At 40.2% G+C, this 27429-nt stretch overlaps 1 protein-coding gene across 2 annotated transcripts; it reads right to left on the reverse strand.

Moving 5' to 3' along the window:
* On the reverse strand, positions 1-26007 carry wipf2a (WAS/WASL interacting protein family, member 2a). 2 transcript variants are annotated; one of them, XM_049571023.1, is made up of 8 exons: positions 25570-26007; positions 16282-16433; positions 13936-14068; positions 12958-13080; positions 9686-10369; positions 6464-6709; positions 3279-3380; positions 1-2169 (listed from the first exon to the last, which is right to left on the reverse strand). In XM_049571023.1, the coding sequence occupies exons 2-8, from the start codon at positions 16342-16344 to the stop codon at positions 2126-2128; spliced, it is 1395 nt and encodes a 464-aa protein (XP_049426980.1). In that variant the 5' UTR covers positions 16345-16433; positions 25570-26007; the 3' UTR covers positions 1-2125. The 2 variants fall into 2 exon arrangements, with proteins under 2 accessions (XP_049426980.1, XP_049426981.1); XM_049571024.1 differs by lacking the exons at positions 1-2169; positions 3279-3380; positions 6464-6709 and adding an exon at positions 6738-9008.
* Between the last annotated feature and the right edge of the window lie 1422 nt (positions 26008-27429).

The following is a 27429-nucleotide window of genomic DNA, read 5'->3' on the forward strand; positions in this document are numbered from 1 at the left end:
CCCTTTTTCCCCATATTTATTTGAAATTATTTCAAATGATAAAAACATGGTTGATTAACATGAAATGACCACAGGGTTTTTGCTCTTAGAGTGGACAAGGTGAGAACAGGAGGAGACACCAGCGTGTCGGGTCACCTGTGTGACAAGGTGAACATACATCCAGGACAGAGTGTAGTCGTTTTGTGTTGTCATCATCCGTCACCCACACCCACCTTCACTACAGTACCTGCCAAATGGATTCACAGAGACAGGATCCCCAAAATGTTGGCTCGTTGTTGGCAAAACCCTCACACACATCCATTCAGCTCACTCACCCTTATGGCCAAACATCCAGAGAAGTGCTACAGAGAGTCTATCAGACCAAAGCTCACCGACTGGAACGCTGTTATAATCATTTATCTTTCCTATATTACAAGCTTTTTACAACATAAAAATAGATCAATAACTATGATTACCATATTCCTTAATGTAAATATACAATATTTATTGCATTTTCAAATAAACTTGTTTCTTATTTACGTTATCGTCATCATCTTACCCCCTTTAAAGATCAAAACAAAAATAAAAAGCACTGGTACCGATGAGACAGATTTGTGTAAGGCAAAGACCAGCAGGGGGCGCTGCATCACTGAGAATCTCGGCATTTCTTTTTGTTCAGTTTGAATATGATGTCATTAGTGTTTTAAAGTCAAGAAAAGTAAAGAACCTCCATCTGCTTCAACATTTCTCTGGCACTTATGTGTTTCTTTTTTTTTTGGTTAGCTGCTACCAACTACAATCTGTACAAACTGCTCCTTGCATAGCAATTAAACAACATGTCCTCCTTCTCTGGCCGTACGGCCCGCCTACAAAAAAGGGTCACCAGCAGCAAAAGTAAAATGATGGTGATGATTCAGAACAGAGCTGAGCTTTCAGACCGACTTCCCCTGGACAGAAAGTTGAAGAATGATCCCTTATAAACACCTCCAGAAACATGCAGCTGAATCATACGCACTTGGTCCAGTAAGGAAATAATAATTTAGTGTTGGTCTCTGCTGTGAAACCACAGCGTGTTTGGAGATGGATGCTGACTATGTGAGCCACAGTTTGTCAGACACATCAGGGAAGAATTAGGAGTAAACCCTCTTTTTGATTTTTGTCACATCAACATGAATCCTGATCCCAGGGTCTTGTGTTGTCATACGTGCATATATAAGCATCATGCACAGTGTCTCAGTTTAGCAGTTACGCTGCTGTGCAACATCGCCTGAAGATGGAAATATAAACACCCCCCGAATAAAGGAAAGAAGGGGGCACAAAAAAACAAAGCAAGAAAGAGTCCCTCTCCAAATGTAAAAATAAACAACCAGGCAAGGCTTCCGTCATGACTTGGCGATCTGTCTGGTAAATGTGTGACAATTTCAATCATATGTAAAACATGTATGGAAACTGTCCTGTGCAGTTTGTCTGACTCCACCCGCTTTTGGCACACTGACACAGAGAGCTGATTCAAACGCACCCTCACCTGGCACTGCTGGAATGGCTATTTAAGACAAAACATAACAACAACAACAACAATAATAACCGTCACTTAGCCCCCACATTCATGGCATTATCAGTACTGTGGGAATTCACCTGCTGAAAACATAAATTCAAAGACAGTTTCCATTCAAAGTGATGAATTTTTTTCCCTCCCACAAATTAATGCTGACACCAAAATCATAAAATCAAACCAGAATTATGAAAATCACCATTATCATCATGATTATGCACTAAAAAAAGATGGAATGCACAGATTTGGAAGTGTTCGGAGTTTGGTCCTGATATGTTTGTGTCGAACAGAAGCCTCTACGTCCAGTCAGCAGAGAAGTCGAGGTGGTCGCGGTCAGAAAGTCTGTCTCTGACCCCCGAGTGGTTTTTTGTTCTCTCGTGCAAAGACAGAAGGTGAGCGGCGAGTCGTGTCATACCTGCGTGGTGTCGTAGTGTTAACTTTGTGCTTCCAGCTGGTGGTTTTAGTGTTAGTGTGTGTTGTAGTGTGTCGTGTGATTTGAGTGCTTCTTCACCACTCTCTCTCGCTTTCTCTCCCCCCCGCCGACCGTCCATCGAGTCGGCTGACTGAGAGTTCATGTCCTGAGCTGAGGTCCGTTCACCTCCCCACCGGCGGCGCTGGAGGAGCTCCTCTCATCATGGCTGAGGGCAAAAGGAGAAACAGAGGAGGGGGTCACTACAGGTCAGTTATCTCACTTTAAAACACACTGCTGGAGATTATTAACTCTGAAAAATAAACTACAAACTCCACACGACCGACAAAAAGCTGGAAATACACACACCGGCCACTTTATTAGGTACACCTGTTAAACTGCTCATTAACACAAAAATCTAATCAGCCAATCAGGTGGCAGCAACTCCATGTGTTTAGTCATGTAGACATGGTGAAGATGACTTGCTGAAGTTCAAACTGAGCATCAGAATGATGAAGAAAGGTGATTTACGTGACTTTGAACGTGGCATGGTTGTTGGTGCCAGACGGGCTGCTCTGAGTATTTACTGGGATTTTCACACACAACCATCTCTAGGGTTTACAGAGGATGGTCCCAAAAAGAGAAAATATCCAGTGAGCCAAAATGCCTTGTTGATGCCAGAGGTCAGAGGAGAATGGCCAGACTGGTTCAAGATGATAGAAAGGCAACAGGAAGTCAAATAAGCACTGGTTCCAACCAAGGTGTGCAGAAGAGCATCTCTGAAGCAACAACACCTTGTCCAACCTTGAAGCAGATGGGCTACAGCAGCAGAAGACCACACCAGGTGCCACTCCTGTCAGCTAACAACAGGAAACTGAGGCTACAATTCACACGGGTTTTCTCACCAAAACTGCACAATAGAAGATTGGAAAAACGTTGCCTGATCTGATGAGTCTGGATTTCTGCTGCCACATTCAGAATATGGTGTAAACAACATGAAAGCACGGCTCAGGAAATATAGTTATTATATTATATTCCATTGCTGCCAATATATCCCCCTGAATCCTACACACTAGACCTTTAAATACTTTCCCCTCTTAATCTTCAGTTGTTCTGTTTCAGTTTTGTGTTTTCAGTACTTCATGTCTCTTTTCCTGACTTGGCAAATAACCCAAACAACAACACTGTCAGAGAGCAGTGCAGAAATGTATAAGTACACGTAAGCAGCCAAGACCAGGAAAAGGTGAATGTATTGAAAAGTGTCAACAGTCTGAGCATGTTCTCCTCATCACGTCTACGCTGTCCTGTTGAACTAACACAACAGTACTGGACTCGTACCCTTGTTGTTTTTGCTGGGGTAGACCTTGTTGAAATGCCTGTACTCCTCTGGAGGTGGAAGATCTTCAATGGGGTGGAAGTTGAACTTGGATTCAAAATCATCTGAAGGAAGCAGAAAAAACACAACAGCAGATATTAAAAATGTGTGTTTACATCAAGGTACCACATCATTAGCCAGAGGGAACTCATTCAGTGGCTCCTCTGGCGGCAGCACAGCGTCTCTCCCTCTCCTCTCAGCTTCGTCAAGTGACTCTGTCATAAACCTTTGGTGATGTAAACCTACGTGACGCTAGCTGCTCGACAAAAAACTCCATATATGTGACTGTGTGATAGTTGTGGTATCATAACAGCCTGTCACAGGTTACAGCGTGATGATTAGAGGAGAAATTTACTAAAAGAAGGAAATCACCTGTTGATTTATATATATAGATCCCAGGGGGCATTTTTTGTATTTGGGAGCTGTTAAAATGTGGAATTAGTAGGGGTGTAACGGTACACAAAAATCATGGTTCGGTACGTACCTCGGTACACAAGTCATGGTTCGTTTTTTTTTTCGGTACAGTAATGAAAAAAATAGACAACTATTAAATATTTTTTACTTATTGGTAACCTTATTAAAACATACCACCACAGCAGTTAACTCTTTTTACACAATTTTTGAATGAAACAAATATATATAAAATCCTGCTTTTTCACATTGTTTGAATGAAAATATAAATATAAAAGTGAAAAATAAAATCCTGCTGTTTTTTTAACACATTTTTTTTAATGAAAAATATAAATATAAATATAAATATAATATAAATATAAATATAAATCTTCTTAAACAGTTTTACTCAATTAAAATAAAAAGTATAGTGCAGCTGGTCAGCTTTAAAGCCTGCTCAGATTCAGTTTTACTAGGAACTTACTTAGCTTTCCCACTTTGTTAAAGTGCAGTAAACAAAACATGCTTATATCTAAAGTACAGCTTAAACAATTTTACTCAACTCCAATGGTGTTGGTTATTTCTTTAGCGCGATGGTCAGGGAAACGCTCTTTCTTTTTAAACGACGACGGTATCGTAGTTTGCACCAGATTGCTTTTTCTAGTCGTGCCGGTTAACGTTCAAACTCAGGTGGTGTCGCTTTAGATGCGTTAGCATGTTAGACGTGTTTCCAAGTACATACCCGACCGCTGTTCTGCAGTGTCGGCACACTGCTTTTGTCTTGTCAACTTGTTTATTTCCATCTTCGTATTTTTACCCTGAAACCAAAGTGTTCCCAAACGGAGGACTTAAGGTTTGCGGGTGTGTTTTCAGGTTCGTCAGGCTCACTTGCCATGTTGTCAAAATGCGAGAATGCGCTGCACAAAGTGAAGGCGGAAATTTACGGTCGGACTTGGTCCGTCACTCAATTATGTCCGTCGGGGAACTAGATATTTTAAATGGTTCGGCTCGCAAAAACGGAATTAAAATAAAACAAAATAAAATAAAATAATATCCTGCGCCCAATATTTCAGTACAGGGTCGTGCCGAACCGAAAGTCGCGTACCGAACGGTTCGACACAAATACATGTACCGTTACGCCCTAGTAATTAGGGGTAGATTTTATTTAGTTGAACTATTAATAGTTACTGTTGTTCACAAATTAAAGAAATGAGAGATAATTTTAAATTACTGATTACTGTTATTTGTCAGTAATGAATATGTAGTTGCTGACATGTTGAGGCAGAGGGTACTGTCTGTAGCTCTGGTTGAGGGTGAGAGGCTGTCAGCAGATAAACAGAGATCTGTGTGGGTACATGAGACCCTAAAAAAGAGGCTGGATCATGGGGAGTACCACCAGTTGGTCCAGGAGCTTCTCCTCCATCATGGACGCTTACAGGCAGATTTTAGGATGACTCAGGGGCAGTTTGACAACCTGCTGTCTATCGTCGGGCTGTATAGCTCTGGGTATCCAGCAACTGATACCACCAATTTCTCCTCAAGTTTTTCCCCTTTGAGTGGAAGTTTTCAAGTTTGAGTTCAGAGTGCTCCAGCAAAAATGCCAGGCGACTAAGAGCGCAGAAAGGCAAGGTGCATCGCAGTGTAAAAAATGCGAGCAAAAAGCTTCATTCTCATTAAAAACAATTACAAAAAGGTGCCTCCAGCTTCTAAAACACTTTCTGCAAGATCAGGGCCTTAGTCAGGTGACTGACTGTTCAGGGTTACCATGTCTGTCTATTTACATTATTATACGGCCATACTGTCCAAAACAGTTGGGGCACAAGTCCCACACTGTACACTGTGTTAGGGTGAGCAACCTTAAACATATTTAAAGCTGAAAATCGGCAATTTAACATCACAAAAAGTTCCTTTCACTAACATTCAATGTGTTGAAATAGAAACAAACAGCACATCACTATCTTAATATTGCAGCAGCCTTGTATAAGTGTGTTTTCTGTGTGTACATGAACCTCAGACAGTAATCTAGGAACCATTCCCTTCCTGATTCGTTCAACAGGAAACAATGAAAAGGGCTCGTTTGCATGGCTGCAGTGGAATATTTGACTACCGATGCTCAGTCACCACCGTCACCTCCATTACATCCAGATCAGAAACACAACCCATGTTAACAGCTACTCTGACTGATGATGAAACACACAGCTGAAGGATATAAGAGAATAATACTACAAAGATAAGAGAGTAAGAGATACTAGTTAAGAATTACTGGTAGATTTAAAAAGACAAGAGAGTGGTTTGTAGGAGTCGCAGCGTCTCACTTCATGCTGAAAACAGCAGCCGGTCCAAACCCTTAATTTAAAGAGGGTTGTTTTATTTTCCCTTCGTCTCTTCACATCTGAAATGTCGTTCTGCCAGATTTTTTAGTCGTGGCACGTGCAAAGTGCTCCGGGGTGGAAAAAAGTCTGGTTGTATGAAAGCATCACTACAATGATTTTACACTTAAAGTTCAGTTCAGGACTATGACAGAGAGAGAGAGAGAACAGCTGTATAATGTCCTCTGAGGTTCAGGAGGAGCTTTCTAGAGTAAAAAATAAAAAAAAATAACCCCATGACCCCAGCCTGGAGTCCACAGGTCTAACACCATGTCCTAAAAGCAAGGGACTGCTGTCTGTCTGCAAGAAAGTAAACACACAGATCTTTCAGCAGCTGTCAGTGGTGACATCATGAATAGGGAAGAGGAGTGTGATGGCACCTGACTCACCTATGATGGACTTGGAGGAGGAAATGGAGGAGTGGCCGTTCCGGATGGGCGGGGGCGGTGGAGGGGGTCCAGCCGGGGTTCGGGAGGAGGAGGATGAGACGGAGGAGGAAGAGGAGGGAGGTGGAGGTGGTTTACCCACTCGGCTGTGGGGCTCTGAGAGCGCAGAGCTGTGGACGCGGTATGGGGGCGGGGGAGGAGGGGCGTCCCGACCGCCGTTACGAGACCCGGATGGGGGCACCTGGGGAGCTGTGTGGACAACATACACACACAAATGGTCAGGATGACGTGTTAGAGGTCACTCTCTAGGTGAGAAGAGTAGTTGTTACCCTGTAACTGTAGCCATAAAGCATGATGTGCAACGTACAGTACGGTATCATGACATCTTGCCATGAATCTCATACTGAAGATGATCGTGACATCGTGTTCAAAAAGGACTTCTGCACGATTGTTACTATTAATTTACCTTTTACAAGACCGTCATTCCCAATATAAACCAAAGTCACTCTGGGTATACATGCATATAAGGATTTGTATAAGTAAGTGTATATATCATTTTATTTTATCTTATTCTATTCTAGTCCACATATCTGTATATAATGCATGTTGAACATATGTAGCATGAAGGTGCTTCACAGTGCCTGTCATGGTGCAACTCTGTGCTGTAAAATAACAATGAACCATGTAAAAATGTCAAACTGTGATTTGTTGTTTTATATCATGACACAACAGATCTCAGTGACAAAGCGTCACATTGTGGCACTTCAAACAGCAATAAAGCAAAACACCAACAATGACCAGTTACATTTTATATGGACCAGTAACTGCTGACTGGAGGTTATAAATTGTGGCTTGAGACATTATTTCCAGTTGAGACCCTGCAGCCACTGTGCAACACCAGTAACGCATAATGTAGCTCTCTTATGTCCATTTTTATATGTTAGAAAATTCAAAAAAGAACAGCACAACGAGGAGCACACAAACAGGGACGATGACAGAAAACAGAAGGCGTGTTAGTATTTAAGTCGGGGAAAAGCAGCAGAGAGAATGAAAGTAAAGAGGAATGCTGGAATATTCCACAGGGCTTCAGGAATGCAGAGAAACCAGGAGGCCTCGTGGCGAATCGCTCTGCCGTCCAATCACAACACAGAGCTGCAGCTAACAAGTGCCTTCCTGTTTTGTATGTTCACTCTGACATTAAATTATGAATATATGTTTTCCAGTGAGTTGTAAATCTGCCCAGAGGAGGATGCAAAATCATCACCTGAGAGTTTAACTGTTAATTTCTGTAAGATATAAAAGGATTAATTCTATAAAACTAAAATGTTCTGTAGGTGACAGCGTCTTAAATCCTTAAATATCACGTTATACATCAACACACACATATAGCTACCTCTGGGCTGACACATTTGAACAAAAAGGAGGCATCTAATATGTGTAAATATCCACATAACATCTATACAATTACGCCAAAACATATTCACTGAATTTCACTCTGGTCCATCCAATGTGGAAAAAAGTCCCCAAACACACAGGCAGCTGTGGATATAATAGGAAATATTAAACTACAGTACGCTGAGTATCTGTGCAGACACCTGGCTTCAGAAAAGGGGCGTTTATATGTTAAGCAGAGCCAAACACATCATGTCTCTACCCTCTGCTCCACTTTCAGAACTGACCTGCAGTAGGTGTGATCATGTGGAGGAAATGTTTTCTGCTTTAAGGCTGTGTTGCACAATAAAGGATCAGAGATAACGAGTCTAAACTTGCTTTGGCCTCTGGATGAACATTCCTCCAGCTGAGATGTTGGCTTCATCCCTGAGATGGTTCAAATTGTGAACACAGTGACATCCTTAACACGTATATATACGTATATAGTGAAACACCGTGCTGAAATGATCGGTCAAATGACTGAGTAGTCAGTCAACATGAAATTACATTTTTAAATAATTTGTTGTGCCTTTTTATAAGAGTGTCATCGGAAGAGAGACAGCTGGAGATGAAAGGACAGAGACTAAAAAAATAACCGTCCATCTTTGAGTTAAATTAAAAATCAAAATACGTGCAACTCCGAGTCGCTGAACTTTCTCTCAAAGATACAATTTTCTCCAGTCTGACCTTATGATTCTGGTGATAATTTGGACCTCATTTAGGTCTCAGTTTCTGCCAGGTCGACCTGGATATTGGAAATTAGGGATGTCCTGTCCAGATCTGAGTCATTTAATAGAGTATCTGCTGATACCGAGTCCTGATCTAATACTTCTATTTTCTTAGATAATACAGCTGCACAGTGCACACTTCATCTACATTAAAGTTATTAAAATAAATCAAATGTAAATGCTTGACAACTGAAAAGCTCTGCAATGCATTAATAAAAAAACACCTGCATCCAAGCTGTTCCTTCATGTTTATTATTAGATAGGTCTAAAATAAAAAATTCTCCCTTTAATCTTTTTGGCGTTGTCGCTGTCTTGAGGGAATGCCTCTGTCCCTTTAAGAGACAATTCTCCAGTGTTTGTTGCTTCGGTGCAGCCTTTGCCTGAGTTACCTGAAATCAAAGCTGAAATCAATTTGTGCTCATAATTTTTGGTAAAAAACTTAAATAAACAGTCTCATACTGCATTTTTGCTGTGATGGCGTGTTGTGTTTTGCCGCGGGCAGGGCTCAGCCTCTGCTCTTAAACACACACAAGAGCTCAGCTGAATGGAAGAGAAAAGAAGAGCACAGTTCAAGATGGCTGCACTCTGCAAGTCTCTGCATGAAAGCTTCATGAGTAAAAACAACTGTGACAGCTCATGTTTAAAAGGATCGATTCCTCTGTAGAGCTCAATAAACTTGTTTCAGATCAGTTAAAAAAAAATGCCTTGATAGACCCTGATCCCAATCTTTGAGATCAGATTGGGACATCCCCACTGGAAATAAATCAATATCTAGTCTAACAACAAAATACAAAAAATGGTCCCAGTAAAATGAGGTACATCATTTGATTTTGTGCAGCAGAATTGTGTTTGTAGACTGACTTTTCCTTTCTGCCTTTCATAGTACATGAAAAATGTCACTTCATCACTTTATAATCTGCAGACACACTGTCTAATGATCCCGAATGGTTTATGTTTTATTGGCATTGACGGACAAAGGTGCAGCTGCAGTGCGAGTTGTGACCTCTGACCTTGAGAAGACATGAATACTGACAGTTGAGTGTGATTTCAGTGCAGGTGGCTGTACCTGATCTGCGTCCAGGTGGCTCTCTGGCGGGTGGTGGTGGTCTGCCGCCCTGCTGGGAGGATGGAGACGATGAGGGAGGAGGTGGAGGAGCGTGGTTGCGTCCTTGGCTGCCGCCTCCTGATGTGTGTTTTTTGTGCAGGGAGTTGTGCCTCTGTGGCAGCTCTGGAGCTCCGCCGCCATCTACGTGGGACGGCCCATTGGAGATGCCGCCTGTGTGTGGTCTGTATGGTGGAGGAGGTGGAGGAGCTGAGGAGCCACCTGTTGGTGGCCTGCTGGAAGACGGAGGCTGCTTCCCAGAGCTGGGAGGGGTGGGGCCTCTGTTGGGTGTCGGTGGCAGGGGCTTCTCTCTGCTGTGAGAGGAGGATGAGGAAGATGAAGTATTTGATTTCTGATTGGGGGTAGGCGGAGCATTGCCGCGGCCTCCTCTGTTGAAGGGTGGTGGAGGAGGCGGTGCAGACGTGCTGTGCTTCATCCCGCTTCCTGAGGAGGAGCTGCTGCTGCTGCCACTGGAGGGGCGGGAGATGTCTGGGAGCGAGGGGCGGTGGGCGCGCTGGTGCTCTGGTGGAGAGGGCTTGTTGGCTGGGGAGGGTGAGGAGGAGCGACCTGTGGGGGGGCGAGGGGCTGAAGGCCGGGCCCCTGGGGGCCGCAGGGCTGATCTCCCCACCGAACCGCCCGCTGAACCATCTAAGGACAGAGAGATGGTGTTTAGGGACACCACAGGAACAGAAAACATGTCAGACACACTTACAGGTAAAAACAATGCTCATCAGGAGGAAGCAAAATGATTCATGGCTGCAACTTATCATTATTTTCATTATCGATTAATCTGATGATTATTTTCTTGATTAATCAATTAATTGTTTGTTCTATAAAATGTTAGAGAAAGGTGAAAATGAACCAATCAAAATTTCCTTAAGATGAGGGTGACGTCTTTAGCCAGCAGCCCAAACCCCAAAATATTCCCTTTAACAATCACATACGACAAAGGAAAAGTGCTCCCACATTTAACGGTGTGTTTAAACCGAACGGGAGACAAGAAGTGAGATTCTATGCAAAGTCAAAGCAACGATAAAAATAGACACAAATTTGCGGCGGGCGATGCGACACAAATTATGTGATGTAAATGACACGAAATATACACAATTCATACTCTTCATATCATTGTGTGAGCTGAAAATTTTCAACTTGAGCGAGAACTTTGTGATGTTGTGTCGCCAAAGCCTACAGGGTTTCCTACACATTAATTTATTTGTGGTGGGCTGCCACAATTAAAACGTCTGCTGCCATGTTTTGATTGTCTACTTTTAGAGCCAGACCATTCATTAGGAGAGCTGTTCTGTTATTATTTCTCCACAGATGTAGCTGCAGAACAGCAGGTGCAGTGACCGTGGACCTTAGCCTTCAGTGCACTGGGTCTAAAAGTTTGCTTTCACTCAGAAACAGCAACTCATATCATCCATCGATCTGATCCGATCAGCTCTGAACGGATCGACTGATGAATTCACAACTCAAAACTCCACAAACTGCTGTTGGAGGAAAAAAAGAAGAGTTCCACATTTGCTGTGTTCATGGACCTGCAAAACTTTTCAAATTTAGAAAGAGGCAAGCAAAAAAAAATAAAAAAATAAATAAAAATTATAATTCTATAGGAAACACTGGCTTATCAGCGTTAGAATCTAGTTAAGATTCTTCTGATTTTACTGAGAATCAGAAATGGAAGACAAACACTGCATGTGCATGTGGAGCTCTACCACTCGACGTCAGTCCTGCACACAGACAGAACATACAAGGAGAGGGGTCAGAGAAGTGAAGGAAGCCTTAGGACTGCACGATAAGTGTGTATTTGTGACTTGTGTAAGCAGTTTTGTTGATTTTTCTTCTTAGCAAAATGCTCTGGGTAATTTTAGATGGTCTTTAACTGTGGAAAGTAAACAACAGAAACAGTGAAGCAGTGATGTCTTGCAGTGACAATATGTAAAATAATATCAAGTGGTGCTAATTCACACTGAGCCTCCGTGTTCACGTAACTTGATTCCAGCTATCGATTAAACTTTACTGCAAATTGAGTTAGCTGTTAGCTACCTTCCTAATCTAATTAGCATGACCATTAGCACAGCTGTTAATAGAGAGTATTTATCAACTGCATCAATATGGTGTGAACACACCATAACAAGCTGGAGCATGAGAACTTGGGGCATTTTTATTTTCGGTAAATGACTTTTTTACTTTAATCAATTATCAAAAAAGACTGTTATTCATTTTCTGTCAGTTGACTATTTGATTAATTGACTGATGTTGGGCTTGTAAGAGCTAAAACAATCAATTATCTTGCAATTATCAATAAATGTTGTGATATACTACTTTTAAAAAATCAAATAAATGCAAAAATAAATTCATAACCAGACAAGAATGTGTTTGTTCTTGTATAATGTAACAAATTAAATGCCTGACAAATCAATATACTTCTGCATATTACTGCAAAAATCATATAAAAACTCTACATTTCCATAAAACTGATTGACTATCAGTAATAAGCCCATAATGGTCTCAATATACTGTCATAATTAAAGTTATTAAAGTGGTCTTCATAGAGACAGCATGGCAAAACTTCTGATTTCTGAATTCTACACCCACAATAACTGACTCATAAAAGTATTTTTAAAATCACAGAATCAATATTCTATGTATTACTTCATCATCAATTCCTTCTTTCCACTGTCGTAAGGAGGTCATAGGTCACAGCGGCTCTGTCTAACTAAATATTTGATATCTCTAAAATAAGCATCGGTTCATTCATAATTCATATCCCCTGCTCCTCACTGGTTCAGCTCCGACCACAAATATGTCTGCTCCATCAGAGATAAGTGGGAGAAAGGTCCATTAAGCCTAAAATAACCATGTTCATGTCCAGATATTCTCTGCTGACTCATACATTGTGGACTTCCATGGCTTGTGGTCTTTAAAACGTTCTGTGTGAATTGTTTATTTCTGTAACCACAAAATGATCGTGGAGGAGCAGACTGCTGGGAAATGCAGAAAGAGTTTTCTTCTCCTTTATCAGTTTATCTGGTGTTTGTGCAGGCAGACTGTTGTCTCTGATTAAACTACTGACGAGCGGATATGTTAGCCCACTCCCTTCAGAGGTGGACGTTGATTTATTTACACAAATGATAAGAGAACTGTGACCAAGATGGTGAAGGCTTTACAGAAAACATCAGAAAACACTTTCAAATAGAAATAATCTCATCAGAAATAATGGGTTTTTTTTTCACCTCCAACTGGGCGTAATTTTGGCACACCTCCTTGGAAAAGACCTCCCATTCCCATTGGCCCTCCGCCTCCAAAACCTCCTCCACCTCCTCCACCTCCGCCACCTCCGCCACCACCTCCTGATTCTGGTGAATAGATGAAAGCCACGTCAATATAAACAAATTTGAAAGCAGAAATAGAAATACATTTTAATATTCAAATATTTAAAGATAGAAGTTATTTAACATCAGTAACAAGTGTGCAGAGAGGAGCTACAACATTTTTTTTTTTTAAATCAGCTCCTTTTATCAGCTACAATTTGAGTTAAAAACTTTATCAAGTCAGAAACGTGTCGACACATAGCTTGAAAAGTAGTGTGTCCAATTAGTTAATTACACAAACACACATTTTCATACACGAAAAGCAAATTTAATTTGTGTCCCATTGTATAAGTCATTATCTTGTCTGTCAGAACCAAAGTGCAGCCAAATGAAAACAGAATCTGAAATCACTTTTGATCCTCAAATATCCCAATTTTACCAAAACATTTCAGCTCCCTGTTCTCAAACATGGGTGTAATATCTGACAGTGATAAATGAGTCATTCAGTAATGTTTTATCAGCTGAGAAGATTCTCAAAAACTCAGGTCTATTCTCTGTCGACTTGATGTCAAAGAGATCCATTCACGCTTTATTCTCATCCCGGTTGGATTATTGTATTTCATTGTATTCAAGGTTTAAAATCCAAAATATTCACGCATTCAAAGCGCATCATTGCAGGCCTGAAATATGTGAAACCTGGCTCAGTCATGTAAAGCGCTTTGTAGCTTTGTTTTGAAAAGTTCAGTATAAATAAAAGTTACTACTTGTATCGTTATGATAGCTCCTCCTTTCCATGCAAATAGTCAAACAGTCTATCGTCACATTTCTGTTACACACACATCAGTTTGTGTTTGTGCATGTGTGTGTGTGTGTGTGTGAAATGAACTTGCAGTGACTCACTTTCTATGATCGGGCCACTCCGGTCATTGATTACAGTGACCTTCTTTAGTCTGGTGCCTTTGCAGATGTCCGACAGCAGCGCTCCTCTGCCTTTAGCCTCGGATGAGCTCAGTTTAGGAGGAGTCGTGTTCGCCTGTGGAGGAAGTTCACAAGTGCAATCACACCCCCAGTTCCTCTGGTCTGAACCGTTTGTTTGGGTTCACACGGCACATTTTAAAACGGAGCGACAGCTCGTAAACAAATGTCACATGACTCAGGAGCTGGTTTACTGGACAGTTTGGTTATTTGACATCCTGCTTGCTTGGAGATTTTGACTCAAGTCCCAGAAACTGTTTATTTGGTATAATTAACCTTTATTTGATGTTCATACCAGGTAAGAACACAAACAGGGGAAGATAATCATCAGCCTAGATTGTAGGTTTCTTATTTTTATCCTTCAAGTAACTTTACTACAAATCTCTTCAAGGAAATATTAAACTTCTCCTACTGGCTAAACAAATCAAACTACTGTCCCCTTATAGTCCTGTTGAAGTGCTTCTACAGTGTGTTAATACTCCTTAGACCAAGCTAGCCAAAACTAATTTACTATCATTATTATAATCAAGTCTTCTTCTTCAAGACTGAGTCAAAGAGGAGGAACTTGCTCACCTGTAATTTTCTACAGATGCTGAAGAAGTATGACGGGATGAAAGGAAACACAAAGAACTGGCTAAACTACCATTACGACTTTAAAGTTTGAAGTAGCATGTGTGCAGGTCAGGATTAAGTTTAAGTCCTTTATGTTCTTTATTTGTCACGTGCAAAACAGAGGTATATGTACAAGCTAGGGATGCAGGAAAATTTGTGTGTCAATGCAGAAGAGTCATTCATCAGAAATCTAAAACTTTATTCCCGACATTATGATCGCCTGCAACAATTTTGTAAGGGTGCTCTCAGACCTAGAGTTGTCTTGCTGTGGGCCGAATCAGGGACTCATTGTTTCAAATTTGTATAACTGCCTAGAGCTGGTTCGTGTTCTCACGGCAGCATTTACAAGTGGACCAGATAAAATGCCTTGCATGAGAAAGCTGCTCTTGATTGGTCAGAATTTCCAGGAAGTAAACAAAACATTTAAGTAGAGTACACTTCCAAGATAAATGCGACAGAGTTCATTTGTAACTAGACCAAGAGGGTCTCTGTCTGGTTGTTTTGGTGCAAACGTGAGTGCGATTGCTGTGTTCACACCTGCCCAAACGAACCACACTGAGGGGGCAAATGAACTTGGGTTTGATTGAACATGACGCTTATATTTAAGTCTGGTACGTTTCACCGTCCAGTTGATTCAGCTGTAAGGAACGTACCAGCGTTAGGATGCTTTCCACACCTGCCCTGTTTGGTTAGATTCAGCTTGGCTATTTCTTGAGTATTGGTGAAGTTGGCTGAGCGTGAGTAACCACAGATGGATACATTATGACCTGGCCTAATCTTTTAATAATTGCATCATAGCTCTCTGAATCAAATCATGAGGTGCCTAAAGATTCTCACCTCTAGTACAGAAACGGCGCATATTACAGGCTAACCCACGCATTTTTTAAAATTTCATTTTCAAAACCTTTTCATAATATTCTACCTCATTTCCATAACTTTATTTAAGCAGTAGAAGAAGCTGTAAAATTATCTGGCCAGACTGCAACAGACGTGAAACATCCCGAAACACTGGCAGTCTGTTGAGCAGCCATTTGGTTGTCTTGATGCTTTTTCCTTTTAGCATGGCTGACCAGTACTGCTTCCCCTGTGTTGCCATGTCAAACGTTTTGGTGCAGAGCCTACATGCAGCGCAGCTCGGGTCTGCCTCTCGAGTCATGTATTTGTCTTTCAAAATCCATACATTACTAAACATACACTTTCCAGTAATTTGCAGATAAGCAAACTGCTAGCATTTGCTAACTTTACTCGCTAACTAGACACTCCCAACATCAACTAGCTGCATACGTCCATGTGTATCATGTAATACAAGTGACACAGCGCAGCACTAGATTTGAAACATATTTTGCATAACGTTAGAAATGTTTTGGGATTTTCATAAATATTTTAAATAATATCCAAAACAATGTTTATTCAAAACTTTTCCAAAACATTCTGTTAATAATAGTTTTTCTAATTTCATATTTCTTCCAGTAATTTCATGACTGTGGGAGCCTGGATGTTATGCAGGTGTTAGCAGTAAATTTACAGTAAACTGTTCTGGATAAATTGTCTTGTAGATTAATTCTGCTGCACTGAACTGTGTAATCTCAGTTTCTGTGGCTGGCCGATGTTGAATCTTTGTAGTGTGATGTGCTGTGTGCGTTCAGTCCAGTCACTGACCTGACTGAAAGTGGGGGGAGGCGGGGGTCCTGGGGGAGGAGGGGGAGGGGGAGGAATCGGCATCCTGTCCCTCTATTGGCACCTCTCTGTGTGGCGGGGGTAAGAACCGGTGACTTCACCGTCTCAGCTGGCACGACGACACGCGCTGACTCCTGAAAAACAACAGACGTGTTTCATGTGAAAAATGGCTGTTCAAATGATCATTCAAATACTGCAACACTGATAACTGGATGGCTGCTGTGCTTTGGAAGTCAGGTGGAAAAAGTTTGTCACTAGTGAAGAAGTTGGTGATGAATTATGACGTGCATGTTGCAGTGTCAGGCAATAGTTTTTTTTTCCAGGACACAATGAAAACTGCAAACTTAAAATATTTCATGTAGAGCTGTTCCAATAATAAAACAACTGCTTGGAAAAATGCCCACAGTGTGAAATGTCGTCCCCACAGGGAACATCTTTGGTTTTGGGAAAATACTTCTGAAGTGGTTCTCCACAGCTGCAGCTTGGTGACACTGGCATGGGTAGCCTAAAAGCAAAATGTGAGAAGTGCAATGAAAACCGACTTTAAGAATTTACTGTGACGTACACGAACACCTTCTGTTTAGCTCAATGAATCAACTCCCAATATCTGCACAACAGTAGAGGATGGAGAAACACATAATTTTGCATTTTCTTCTGACGATTTTTCTGAGGATTTGGTTCAAATTTGCTCTGCATTCAGATGGAAACCTGACGAATGACAACTGTCCGACTGACTGAGCAGAGACACAAAAAAGCAGGAAAGAGACACAAACCTTTTAATGTCAAAAACAGCACATTGCCAGGAAAAATAAGTACAAAATTGTACTTAATCACACGATAAGCTTTGCAAAATTTAAGTCAGCAATTTACCTTGCTGTTCAGCGGTGCCTCTATTCACTGCCTTTGAATTTAACCAGCCAAACCTTGTTTGGGTTGTTTTTTTAGCCAGAGGAGGGCTCAGTCTGCTGTAGTGAACGACTTCATTAATGTCTCCAGTAACAAGGACTAAAGGACACAAGCCACTGTATTACAGTGGCAGAGTGAAAGTGCTTTATTGTGTAGAGCATAATATTAAAGTGCTTTCTGTGGCAAGACACACACAATACAAGTCGATCCCTCTGTCTGTTAGACTGGCTGTCACGGTGCCCAGGGTGATTCACATGATTTGTGGCAGGAATATATGAAACATGACTCAAGGGAGAGAAAAAGATCTGACAGACAACTGTAGGAGATGTCAGAATAGTTCATGAAGTGTGACAGAAAAAAGATCACCCTACAGTTACCACCACAAATAACACAATCCTCTGTCTTGATGTTAGACGTTCTTAAATAAATCTTATATGCAGTGTCATATTCATTTTCACAAAGTCATCATGAGGCTTACAGTGAATAAACTCACTCCACCTACCTGTAGGGCAAGCCCTGAACAGGTAAAAAGAACATGAGGTCACCGGGATTAGCTGCAGTTGCATCTGTTCACATGAACACTACGTTAAAGAGAAAACAAGATGATGAGGACGGATGCCAACACGTTTCATTCTGCTGCTTCACAGTGGAAACAAATGTTTGTGCTCTCAAGAAAGGAAATTCTTGGGAGAAGGAAGCAGTTGCTGAAGCAGCTCCTGGGAACATGGCAAGCGTGGAGAGAAGATGAGCATTTCAACAGCAAGCGATGAGAAAGGAAAGGTGCTTTAAACCCGTTTGTAGCCACACTGGCAGCGAGACTTCAGGATGTCAACTTTCTTAACAACGACTGGATATATTGCTGTGAAATTTGGTGCAGAAATTCATGAACCCCAAAAGATGACCTACTGACTTTGGTGTGATCGCTGCCTGGATGGAGTGTGCGTAGGTGGGGTTTGTGCTTTGCATTGGCAGAGCTTTTCAGAAAGGCTTTCCTGAGTGGATGAATCTGACAATGCAGGTCTCGCATACTGAACTTCGATCCTGATTGTACTGTAATTTACCATGCTGGTGTTTTCAGTACACACAACATCTATTTCCTGGAGGGATCCCCCTGGAAGAGGGATCCCTCCTCTGTCACTCTTTCTGAGGTTTCTCGCATTTTTTTCCCCCTTAAAAAGGTTTTTAAAGGGGAGTTTCTCCTGATCCGAATTAAGAGTCGAAGGACAGAGGGTGTCGTATGCTGTACAGATTGTAAAGCCCCTTGAGGCAAATTAGTGATTTGTGATATTAGGCTGTAAAAAAACTGACTTGACTGTAAGCAGAGGAAACTGCTTACAATTGACTGTTACTATTACTATTGACTGTCAATAGAGATAATAAAACACAATAAAAGTGTGCTGTCAGATCAGCCAAAGGAAACTGGTATATTACAAATCTATGAGCTTGAAAAATCACCCTAAAAACTGTCTTGCAAGGCAAAGCGAAGCCCAAAAACTGATATTTGGGACAGCCCTGCAAAATTTACAGTATTTTCAGTGTGAAATTCCACCTTTATGCTACCATGGACAGTGTTAACTTCCCAATAACAAAAAGAGGGAGTTTGGTACAAATAAAAAGTCTAATTTTGAAAGAAACCCAGCCTGATTTGTTGTTTAACCTGATTGGCCTGGGCAACAGACACTGTAACATGAGAATAAATATCTTTTAAGATTTTGGATATTGTTATATCGTAAGTGTCGCCTTTATCTGGTTTTAAAGGCTGCATTTCAGTAAAGTGATGTCATTTTCTGAATTTGCAAGATGGCTCTATTACTTGCCTTTGCCCACTAAGTCATGATACCAAAATTACTGATGACAATTTTTCAAAAATCTCATTATGGAAATATTTTACAAAAGCACAGATAGTCAGTCCTACAATACTGTCACATTATCAATAGAAGTTTTGGGGCAAAAATATTTATATTTCTTTTTTTTCCTTCATCTTGCCAAGCCCTAAAACTGATATCAGAGAGGTACTTTCTCAAATTTGCTGTTTCAGAGATTTATAAGTCCTAATACAAAAAACAAATGCTACATTTTTTGTACCTTTCAGAGAACAATGATCTAGGGATGCACTGATTCATTGGATGCACATCGGTATGGGCCAATATTCACCTTACGGCCTATCTGTGAATAAGATGACCTTCACTGATGGCAGTAACAAATGTTTTTCTGTTGTTTTACATCAATTTTGCACAGGCTAAAAAGCAAGACTCAAAACTAATGGTGTCCCAGGAACAACAGAAAATGTGTTTGGGATGAACAGAGATCTTTCCTGGGACCCTGACAAGGATGAAAGGACACAGTAAACTCACTATTAATGTGTCTGGGGACACACCCTGTTGTTTGCTTGATAATGCTACATCGTGAATAACAAATCTGTGTTGACATCAGCAAGAGGAGAGCTAGTTAACATTAGCTGTTAGCAGCTAGCGTCTGGAAATAACTGCTGATGTAGGTTGCATTGAGTAACATTATGATGCCTTCAAGCTCCATTCGGTAGAAATGAGTATTGGGCGAAAGTAAATTAACTTTACGTGCACAAATGTAATTTTGTAAAATGTAGTTTTGGGGGGAAACTTGAATAAATGCAGCCGTTTGACGGAGAAATGTGTTGATATATTTTTTCTAAATGTTTGCATGTGAAAGGTTATTTTAAAGGTCGTTTCATAAATTTGTATGATTGAATTTGTGCTCATTCAAAGGTAGTGTAATGAAGGACTGAATAACTAATAAAGAATAAAGATTTCTTTGTTCCCTGGCATAAAAGGGGGTATAAATAACAACAACAACAACATCAGTATCAGCTATGAGCTATTTCACTATCGGTGCATCCCTACATTGATCGTAACTATTTCCACAATTAATAACCGAACCAAAAACAAACAGTTACACCCACAGTGCTACTATATGACAAAGCTGTTTTTCTCATTTTCATTTCTGTAAAAAGTTGTTTCTTATATGACTCCAATAGACAACATGTTGCTGAGTTACTCAAAAACAACAACAAAAAAAGCTACTTAAACATAAGCTTGTCCGTGTTACACGTACCTATAATATACCCACACCTGAGGCTGCCTTAAATGTGTCAACACAGTGACTGAGGTCACTGGATCTCCCCAAACCAGTTAGCTGTCTGGGCCCATTGTTGGCTTACGCAGGCAGCGCTGGCTCCTCACCCCACCCTCACCCTCCACTGCTGCTGCTGCTCCACTCCTCAGGCAGCCTGGTTGAGTGTTGGGGCAGGTTTTCACCGAGGGAAACCAAAGGAATCTCACCAAGCAAGCTCGCCAGTCAGTCAGTGACGTGGTTTAAACAGAGAGACACAGAAACTGAGAGTGGGGGGTTACCTCTCCTCTGGGAGGAAAAATGAATGTTTCGAGAACTGCTGAGTGTTCAAGGACTGAAGCCACGAGGAAACTAGTTTCAGCGCATGAAACCTGTTATTAATCCACTAATAATCACAATAATTTTCCATCTACTACAAACACACTTAACACAACAAATCCATTCTGTTTTAAATTGAGATGCATAAACATATGACTAATTTGACAGATACAACCATGTGTTACTTTTAGAGCAAAAACAGTAAAAACAAAAACCAAATTTATGGTATCCTGGTTTTTAATCACTCTGCTTCTGCAGCAATTAGATGATTAATTGCCTAATCCATCATCAGAAATGTAATCAAAGACAATCCTGCTAATTTATTTATCTTCTCAGTCATTTATTGGGTAAAAATACCAAAAACTTGTCTAAGTAGTGCAAAGACTATTAAAGGTTTATCTCTGTTTGATATTAATATATACTAAACACAGTTTGATTTACAACATAAATGACTATAAAGACATCAGTTTGGATTCTGGTAACATCTGATGGGAATTTTCCATCACAGCGTCATCTTACAGACTAGATAGATTAATGGATACTAAAAATAATGGCTTCTTGCAGAGACATTACTTTCTATTTTTGGAATATCTTCATTGAATTACAGCTGATGCCAAACATAAAACAGGCCTGCTGACACAAGTATTTAACAAAAACGTTAACAGATGTAAGAATTATTGCTTAGAGGGATGAAAAGGAACAAAATGAAAGTCTCTAGATACAGGACACTTCAAGTTGGGTTTGTTTTAGGCTTGTCTTCTCTCCTTTAGTAACTTTGAAGAGTAAAATCTTAAGATGAAGCTGATACTTCTGTGAGCCAATCATGGTGTCAAAGAGAGCTTGATGGAGGTCAATGTTCTCAAAAGTTTACATGTGGTGGAGAGCTGTTGTATCCAGACAGCATGTCAAGAGGACTTCTTTGAAATGACTTTGAGGGGCTGTCCACACCAACGCGGCTATTTATAAAACCGTGACTCTTTGCTCATGGTTTGGCCTTTCATCCACACATAACCGCAGTTTTGGGCCCCTGTAACCGGAGTTATTTGAAACCGGAGTCCAGGGAGAACTTTTTGGAAAAGTCCGGTGTCAGCAGTCATGTGTGGACAGGATAACCGCAGTTATTTTGTCTCGTCTTCATTGTATGATGTCACAGTGTGTGACGTAAACAGAAAACAGCTGTGTTATTACCCAATCCAGTGTGTGCGAGAGATTATTTGAGGATGGACCTAAACAAAATACTGCTGCTATTTAGCAGCATATCAGCACTTTGTGGCTGTATCATATAACTAACGCTACTCAACCACATCCAGCAACAGAGGCGCAAGAGTGTGCTATTACGGAGACCGCTCCTGCTGCATAATAGTACGCTTGTTGTTGTTTTTCTGGTAATGACGTTTTATTGCCTTCTGATTGGCTACAATGGCCTTACAGTTAGGAGTTATATCGCCACCTACTGCTTTGGCATGTGCATTACATTGCTTGATAGTGGAATTTGCGGCGTCGTGTGAACGGAGGTATTTTTATTACACCGCTCGTATGGACGCAGATTTTTTAAAAACTGGAGGCCAAAAAAGTTCGGTTTTAAAAATACCTGTGCTCGTGTGGACTAGGCCTTAGTGAGGCATGTTAACACCTTCATTTATCAGTCAGGTAAAGTTTTCTGGGAATTGATTTATCTAAAAAGTGGTAAAAATGCCCGTCTAAAGTCCCCAGTATTTGATGTGTTTGACCAACTTTATCTTAGAGAAGTTGCAACATGTGAATTGTTAATATTTTTGCTTAAAAAACCCCCAAAATGATTAACTGATTGATCATAATTGACATTAATTTTCTGCTAAATTTAGTGATTAATCGGCTTCATCTTAAGTTCAAACTTTTAAAAAACAGCAAGTTAGCGACTTGCACAAGGTAAAATAAAATGGAAATGTTAGGCCTGAGATTAAAAGTCCTCAAATATTCAGAGTCTCTATACATTTTTATGGACAAAATTTCAATTTTTTTCCAAAACTCCTCAAGGACCTATAATAAAGTTTTTCTTCTTGCCCAGCGTTTATCTAACATATCAGATTTAAACTCTTTTCAAGCATAATTTCAGCTACCTAGCGTACAGGAGAGGAGAGACGGGTGAAAATAGAAAAACTTTGTCACACATTGATGCATATTAGAGCAACTTTACATTGACAGCTACAGAAAATTAATTTGCCGTTACATTACATGGAAGATTATTGTAACAATTTCACTACACACATCAAAATCCTATGCCTTTTCTGTTCAATGACTGACTAATTCCATGACTTTCCAGGCCTGAAAATGTGATTGTGAAATTCCATGACATTTCCATGACAGTGGGTATTTTGCACAACTGAATTGCAATAACTCAATATGAATTCCAATTACGAGCAGGGTGCAAAATTAACTTTTTGTCAACCAGCCAACAACTAGTGCATGTTCAAAATTTTACCAGCCACTAAATCAACCACTATCAAAAGATTATCATTTACCACTACTGAAACAAATCTATCCTGCATCTCACTTGTGCTTTGGACTAAACTTGAGTTTGGAACAAGATAATGGAGCATGCACAATCGTGTACAGTCTGCGCAGTCACATAAAATGTGCAATCACGTGTGGTGATTGACTGGGTCAGGTTGTCTTTTTAAAATAAAAAAAAATATATATATGTATATACATATATATACATACACACATTTAAAATATAAAAAATTGAGCACTCTTCCAGCAGCTCCCTCTCCTTCCTGCAGACAGAAGGAGGTGGAGCCTCCAGGCTTCGTGCTGGGCTCTCTGTTCTTCTTCCCGGCCGGAGCAAAGAGCTTCTGAGCTTCTCGTGGGGGAATACAATGTGGAGATGGTGATCCACCAAGCTGGTCCATTTTCAGCTGGAGACACGCGTGGCTTGCGCTGCAACACAGCCAGTGTGTCTAGGGTATCAGAAGCTGACTAGTGCTTTTTGGGTGTCTCAGGCTTGGTTGGGCTCAGGCTCAGTATTTTATGTAATAATTTCGGACAGGCCAAGTTCGGGCTTCAACTTGCAGTCCCATTCGGGTCGTAATGTTTTTGGCCCATTGAGGACTCTAGTCCACATAAGGGTCCCTATGGATCCCCGTAGACATGGGTGAATGATGACATGTACGTCATACAGGCCAAAGTGGAGCACTGCAGAAATGCGGATGTGTTAACTATAAATTAGCCCTTACTGCCCAAAATGTGTCTGTGACTACAAGAATCAGAAATGGTTGAGAACTGAAAGCTGTATATTTTTGGGGGCAAATTTATGGCTTTAAGTTTCAGTACAACATTGCCAGACTTGAAAGTTTGGATGTTTTTAAGTTAAACAAAAACAGGTTGGTTTTTTTTTAGAAAGTACACTAAATACTCCAAAAAGTAAGGTAGTGAGGTTTATCATTGTTCTAATGATACCAAGATGAAAGTACAGTATTGCCACAGGAAATGGAAAGATTTAAATGATACCCACCACTGTTCAGCATTTGTACATGTGAAGTTTGACATGATTTGGAAAATTTTAAGAAAACACCACATAAAATGTCAAACTAAAAGGGGGACATGTGAGATACTGAACATTAAACTCTGAATATTTTTTTTTTTGCATTTATCCATATACAAATGCGTGCAAATCTGACAGCTATACACTGATAAAACAAACTAGTCCTGACCTTTGACCTCTATAATCTGACTAATCCTTTCCATTCAAGATCAAAGTAAAGTGAGGTCCTTAAAGTAGGTCAAGAGCGCTGATGTTTGGTCTCCATTAAGCTGTTCATCCAAACAGTCAGTTGATGGAAAGAAGTTTCCCTACATCAACATTATGAAGCTGCACAGGGAAATACAACCAGGGAGGAGGAGGGGGCTGTATGAGGAAGTTAGATGCTTTTGTGGTAAAGGAAATACACTGAGTTAAAGGCCTGTGGCTCTGTGTGTGTGTGTGTGTTTCTAGGCTTTTTTTCATGGCAATGACAGCTCCAAATTACCATTACATAGCCTGCCTTGTGTGCTAATCCACTTCCTGGACAGGTTTTGCTATAAAAATATCCTCTTGTAGCAAAGCAAGCATTCATTTATTCAATAACTAAACCATAAATCATGCATGTTGTTGGACAAATTCAGGAGTGTCCTGCAAGAAATAACTTGCAAACTGTGCAACAAAGGCAGTGGTGGAATGTAACCATGTACATTTACATTTAGATTTGAGGAACTTGTTACTCCACTACCTATTTAATATTGTTCTTTTTACTGCACTACATTTGTCTGACAAATGCTTTCGTTCACCATGCATTTCCAGATGTTTGATATACTAAAGGATTATGTGCTGGAAAAAAATGTTCCTGCTTCTTAACCCAAATAAACTCAGCTGGAAAATGCATCGTCACAAAACTGAAAACAGGGCTGTCTCCAGACACCATGACAAGTTGACTTTCTAGAGATTTGTGGATCTCACAGGACAGCCACGCTACAAACATATGATGATCTTGTAAAGTAAACTACTCAACAGTATATTGGACTTTTTTTTTTTTTTAAAAAGCACGTCCTCAAATATGTAAAGCAGCTAAATGCAACAAACACATGAATGCAGCAGTAATATTAATCCATAAGCATTAGATACAGTGACAGGCAGCGTGTTGCTGCACAGCGAGTACTTTAACTTTTCAAACTTTAACTACATTTGCTGATACTTTGACTTAATTAAGGATTTAAATGCAGGACTTTTGCATAGAGTATTATCAGTGTGTTTTTAGTACTTTTACAATAGTAAATGACCTGAGTACTTCTTCCACCACTGAAAAACAGGATTTATAGGCCTGTGCAGGTTGTTTGGCCGCTCCCAGGTAAAGGAACAAACATACCTGGCGCTGTCTTAAACTTAGGTGGAGTATAAAGTTAGCGTCCAATAAATGCACTTACCCTGGCTCGAAGAAGAAGAGGTTTGATAATCTCGTCCTCCAAAACAACATGAATAGAAAGTGCCGTCGTGTTTGACCCAAAAAGTTAGGATGGGAGGGTGCTGGTGTAACTTAACGCCACCGAAAAACACTCACAGGTTAGCCGGCTAACGTTAGCTCGCTCTGGGCTAGTGGCGGTTACACAGCGGAGCTAGCCGCAGTTAGCTGGTTAGCATGGAGCTGTCAGTGTCAGCGCAGTCCGGCTGAGTTCTGTCAACAACACTTATTTGAGGGAACGAAGCGGTTAAGAGTCACTTTGAAAAGTTTTCAGGTAGCTACGGAAAACTTTAGCCGCCGCACTCCTGACCTACGAGCAGAGCCATACTCCCTGTTGACACAGTTTTATCGGTCCCTTCACGGGAAAACACGGAAACGGGCCGACCGATACAAAATGGAGGCAGATCGGCGCTGCGTTAAAGTGCTGTTGTAAATTACAGTTTCCAGACTCCAGGGTTGTTAAGCAAACACGAAACGTAGGTATTTTAATGTGCTGGAGAGTAACCAAGTACATTAAGTCATGTGTTGCATCTAAGTACAGTTTTGAGGGATTTCTACTTTATTTTAGTTAGTTAGTTTAGTTAACAGCGGTCATACAGTGTTGGTAAACCTGCAACACCACACATCAGAATCAGAAAAGGGTTAATTGCCGAGTAAGTTTTCACTTACAAGGAATTAGCTTTGGTTTTTAGTGCACATATTAAACATACAATGAAAATACTAAGAAGAATAGAAATAGGGCAAATCACTGCAACACTCAAGAATTTTAACATAGTAAAGAAAAATGCATACATACTTTTAAAAAAAAGTACAATGACATAGTATGTAACATATAGCTATTTTAGAGTAAGCTTTACAATTTTGTGCAGTGACATGCACAAATATTAAGCAGGGGATGTGCAGAAGTTCACAGTAAAGCAAATGTGTGCAATGTAAAACCTGTCTCCTTCAAGCTGGATAACATCCACTGTATTTCCCTGTACCAGTACGTTATTTATTTTCAAAGTTTACACACAGTTTTTAACACGCAAACATCATCACTGTCAATATGGATGCTGTATTTGCTGTCAAATCCAACCACCTCTTGTATATAAAGCAACCTGTCTCATTAACAATTCTACATTTATTCCAGCACCCTTCTCCATTTACATAAAAACATTTGTTTTATGACATGATGCTGTACTATGCTACTAGTCTACAGTAACCTAGTATACAAAGAACCTAAATTTGGCTCCACATTGACAAAATAGTATTATATTCTGATATAACACTGTGAAAGGAGCATTTCTGCACAGTGAGACTTTTACTTACCTTAAAGATCTAACAAGTACTTCTCTCACCACTGTCCTCTTGTGTAGTCTCGTAGTTTACTTTTACTCAAATATAATTTGTTTTTAAGCATGTTTTCATTGTGGTATTTTACTGCTTATATAATTTTGACTCAGATCAAGATTTCTTTTTAATGATTTTTATTCAAAATCTATGCAACAAATATGACAACATTTACGTTCATAGAGTACAGGGAAGCACAAAAATACTGCAGTAGCGAACAACATCTTACAATACAAGACTGAAAACTGATTACAAAGGAAGTGCTTTTAACTCTAAGTTTTGAATGTAATAATAAAATAAACTCAAATAAATAACTTTTCATACAAGGGGAAATATAAATATATGTCAGTTATCTGATACAATGGGAAATGTTTAAGAATATCACATAACTTTTGTGCTTTTATTATTTCAAAGATTTTGTGTACAGTTTAAATTAATTTAAGAAAAACAAATATGGGGGATGATTTCAGGATTCTGTTTTTATGTATGAAAC

The sequence above is a fragment of the Epinephelus fuscoguttatus genome, linkage group LG3 (assembly GCF_011397635.1).
Source record: "Epinephelus fuscoguttatus linkage group LG3, E.fuscoguttatus.final_Chr_v1".
NCBI lineage: Eukaryota > Metazoa > Chordata > Actinopteri > Perciformes > Serranidae > Epinephelus > Epinephelus fuscoguttatus.

Excerpts from the sequence above, each read along its gene's own strand:
- wipf2a (XM_049571023.1), bottom strand. The coding sequence starts at position 16,344 with ATGCCGATTCCTCCCCCTCCCCCTCCTCCCCCAGGACCCCCGCCTCCC. Across the intron at positions 6,710-9,685 it reads GCCACCTGGACGCAGATCAG|CTCCCCAGGTGCCCCCATCC; the intron begins GTACAGCCACCT and ends TTGTCCACACAG. Across the intron at positions 2,170-3,278 it reads CCCCAGCAAAAACAACAAGG|CCATGATGAGAGGAGCTCCT; the intron begins GTACGAGTCCAG and ends TTTTGCCCTCAG.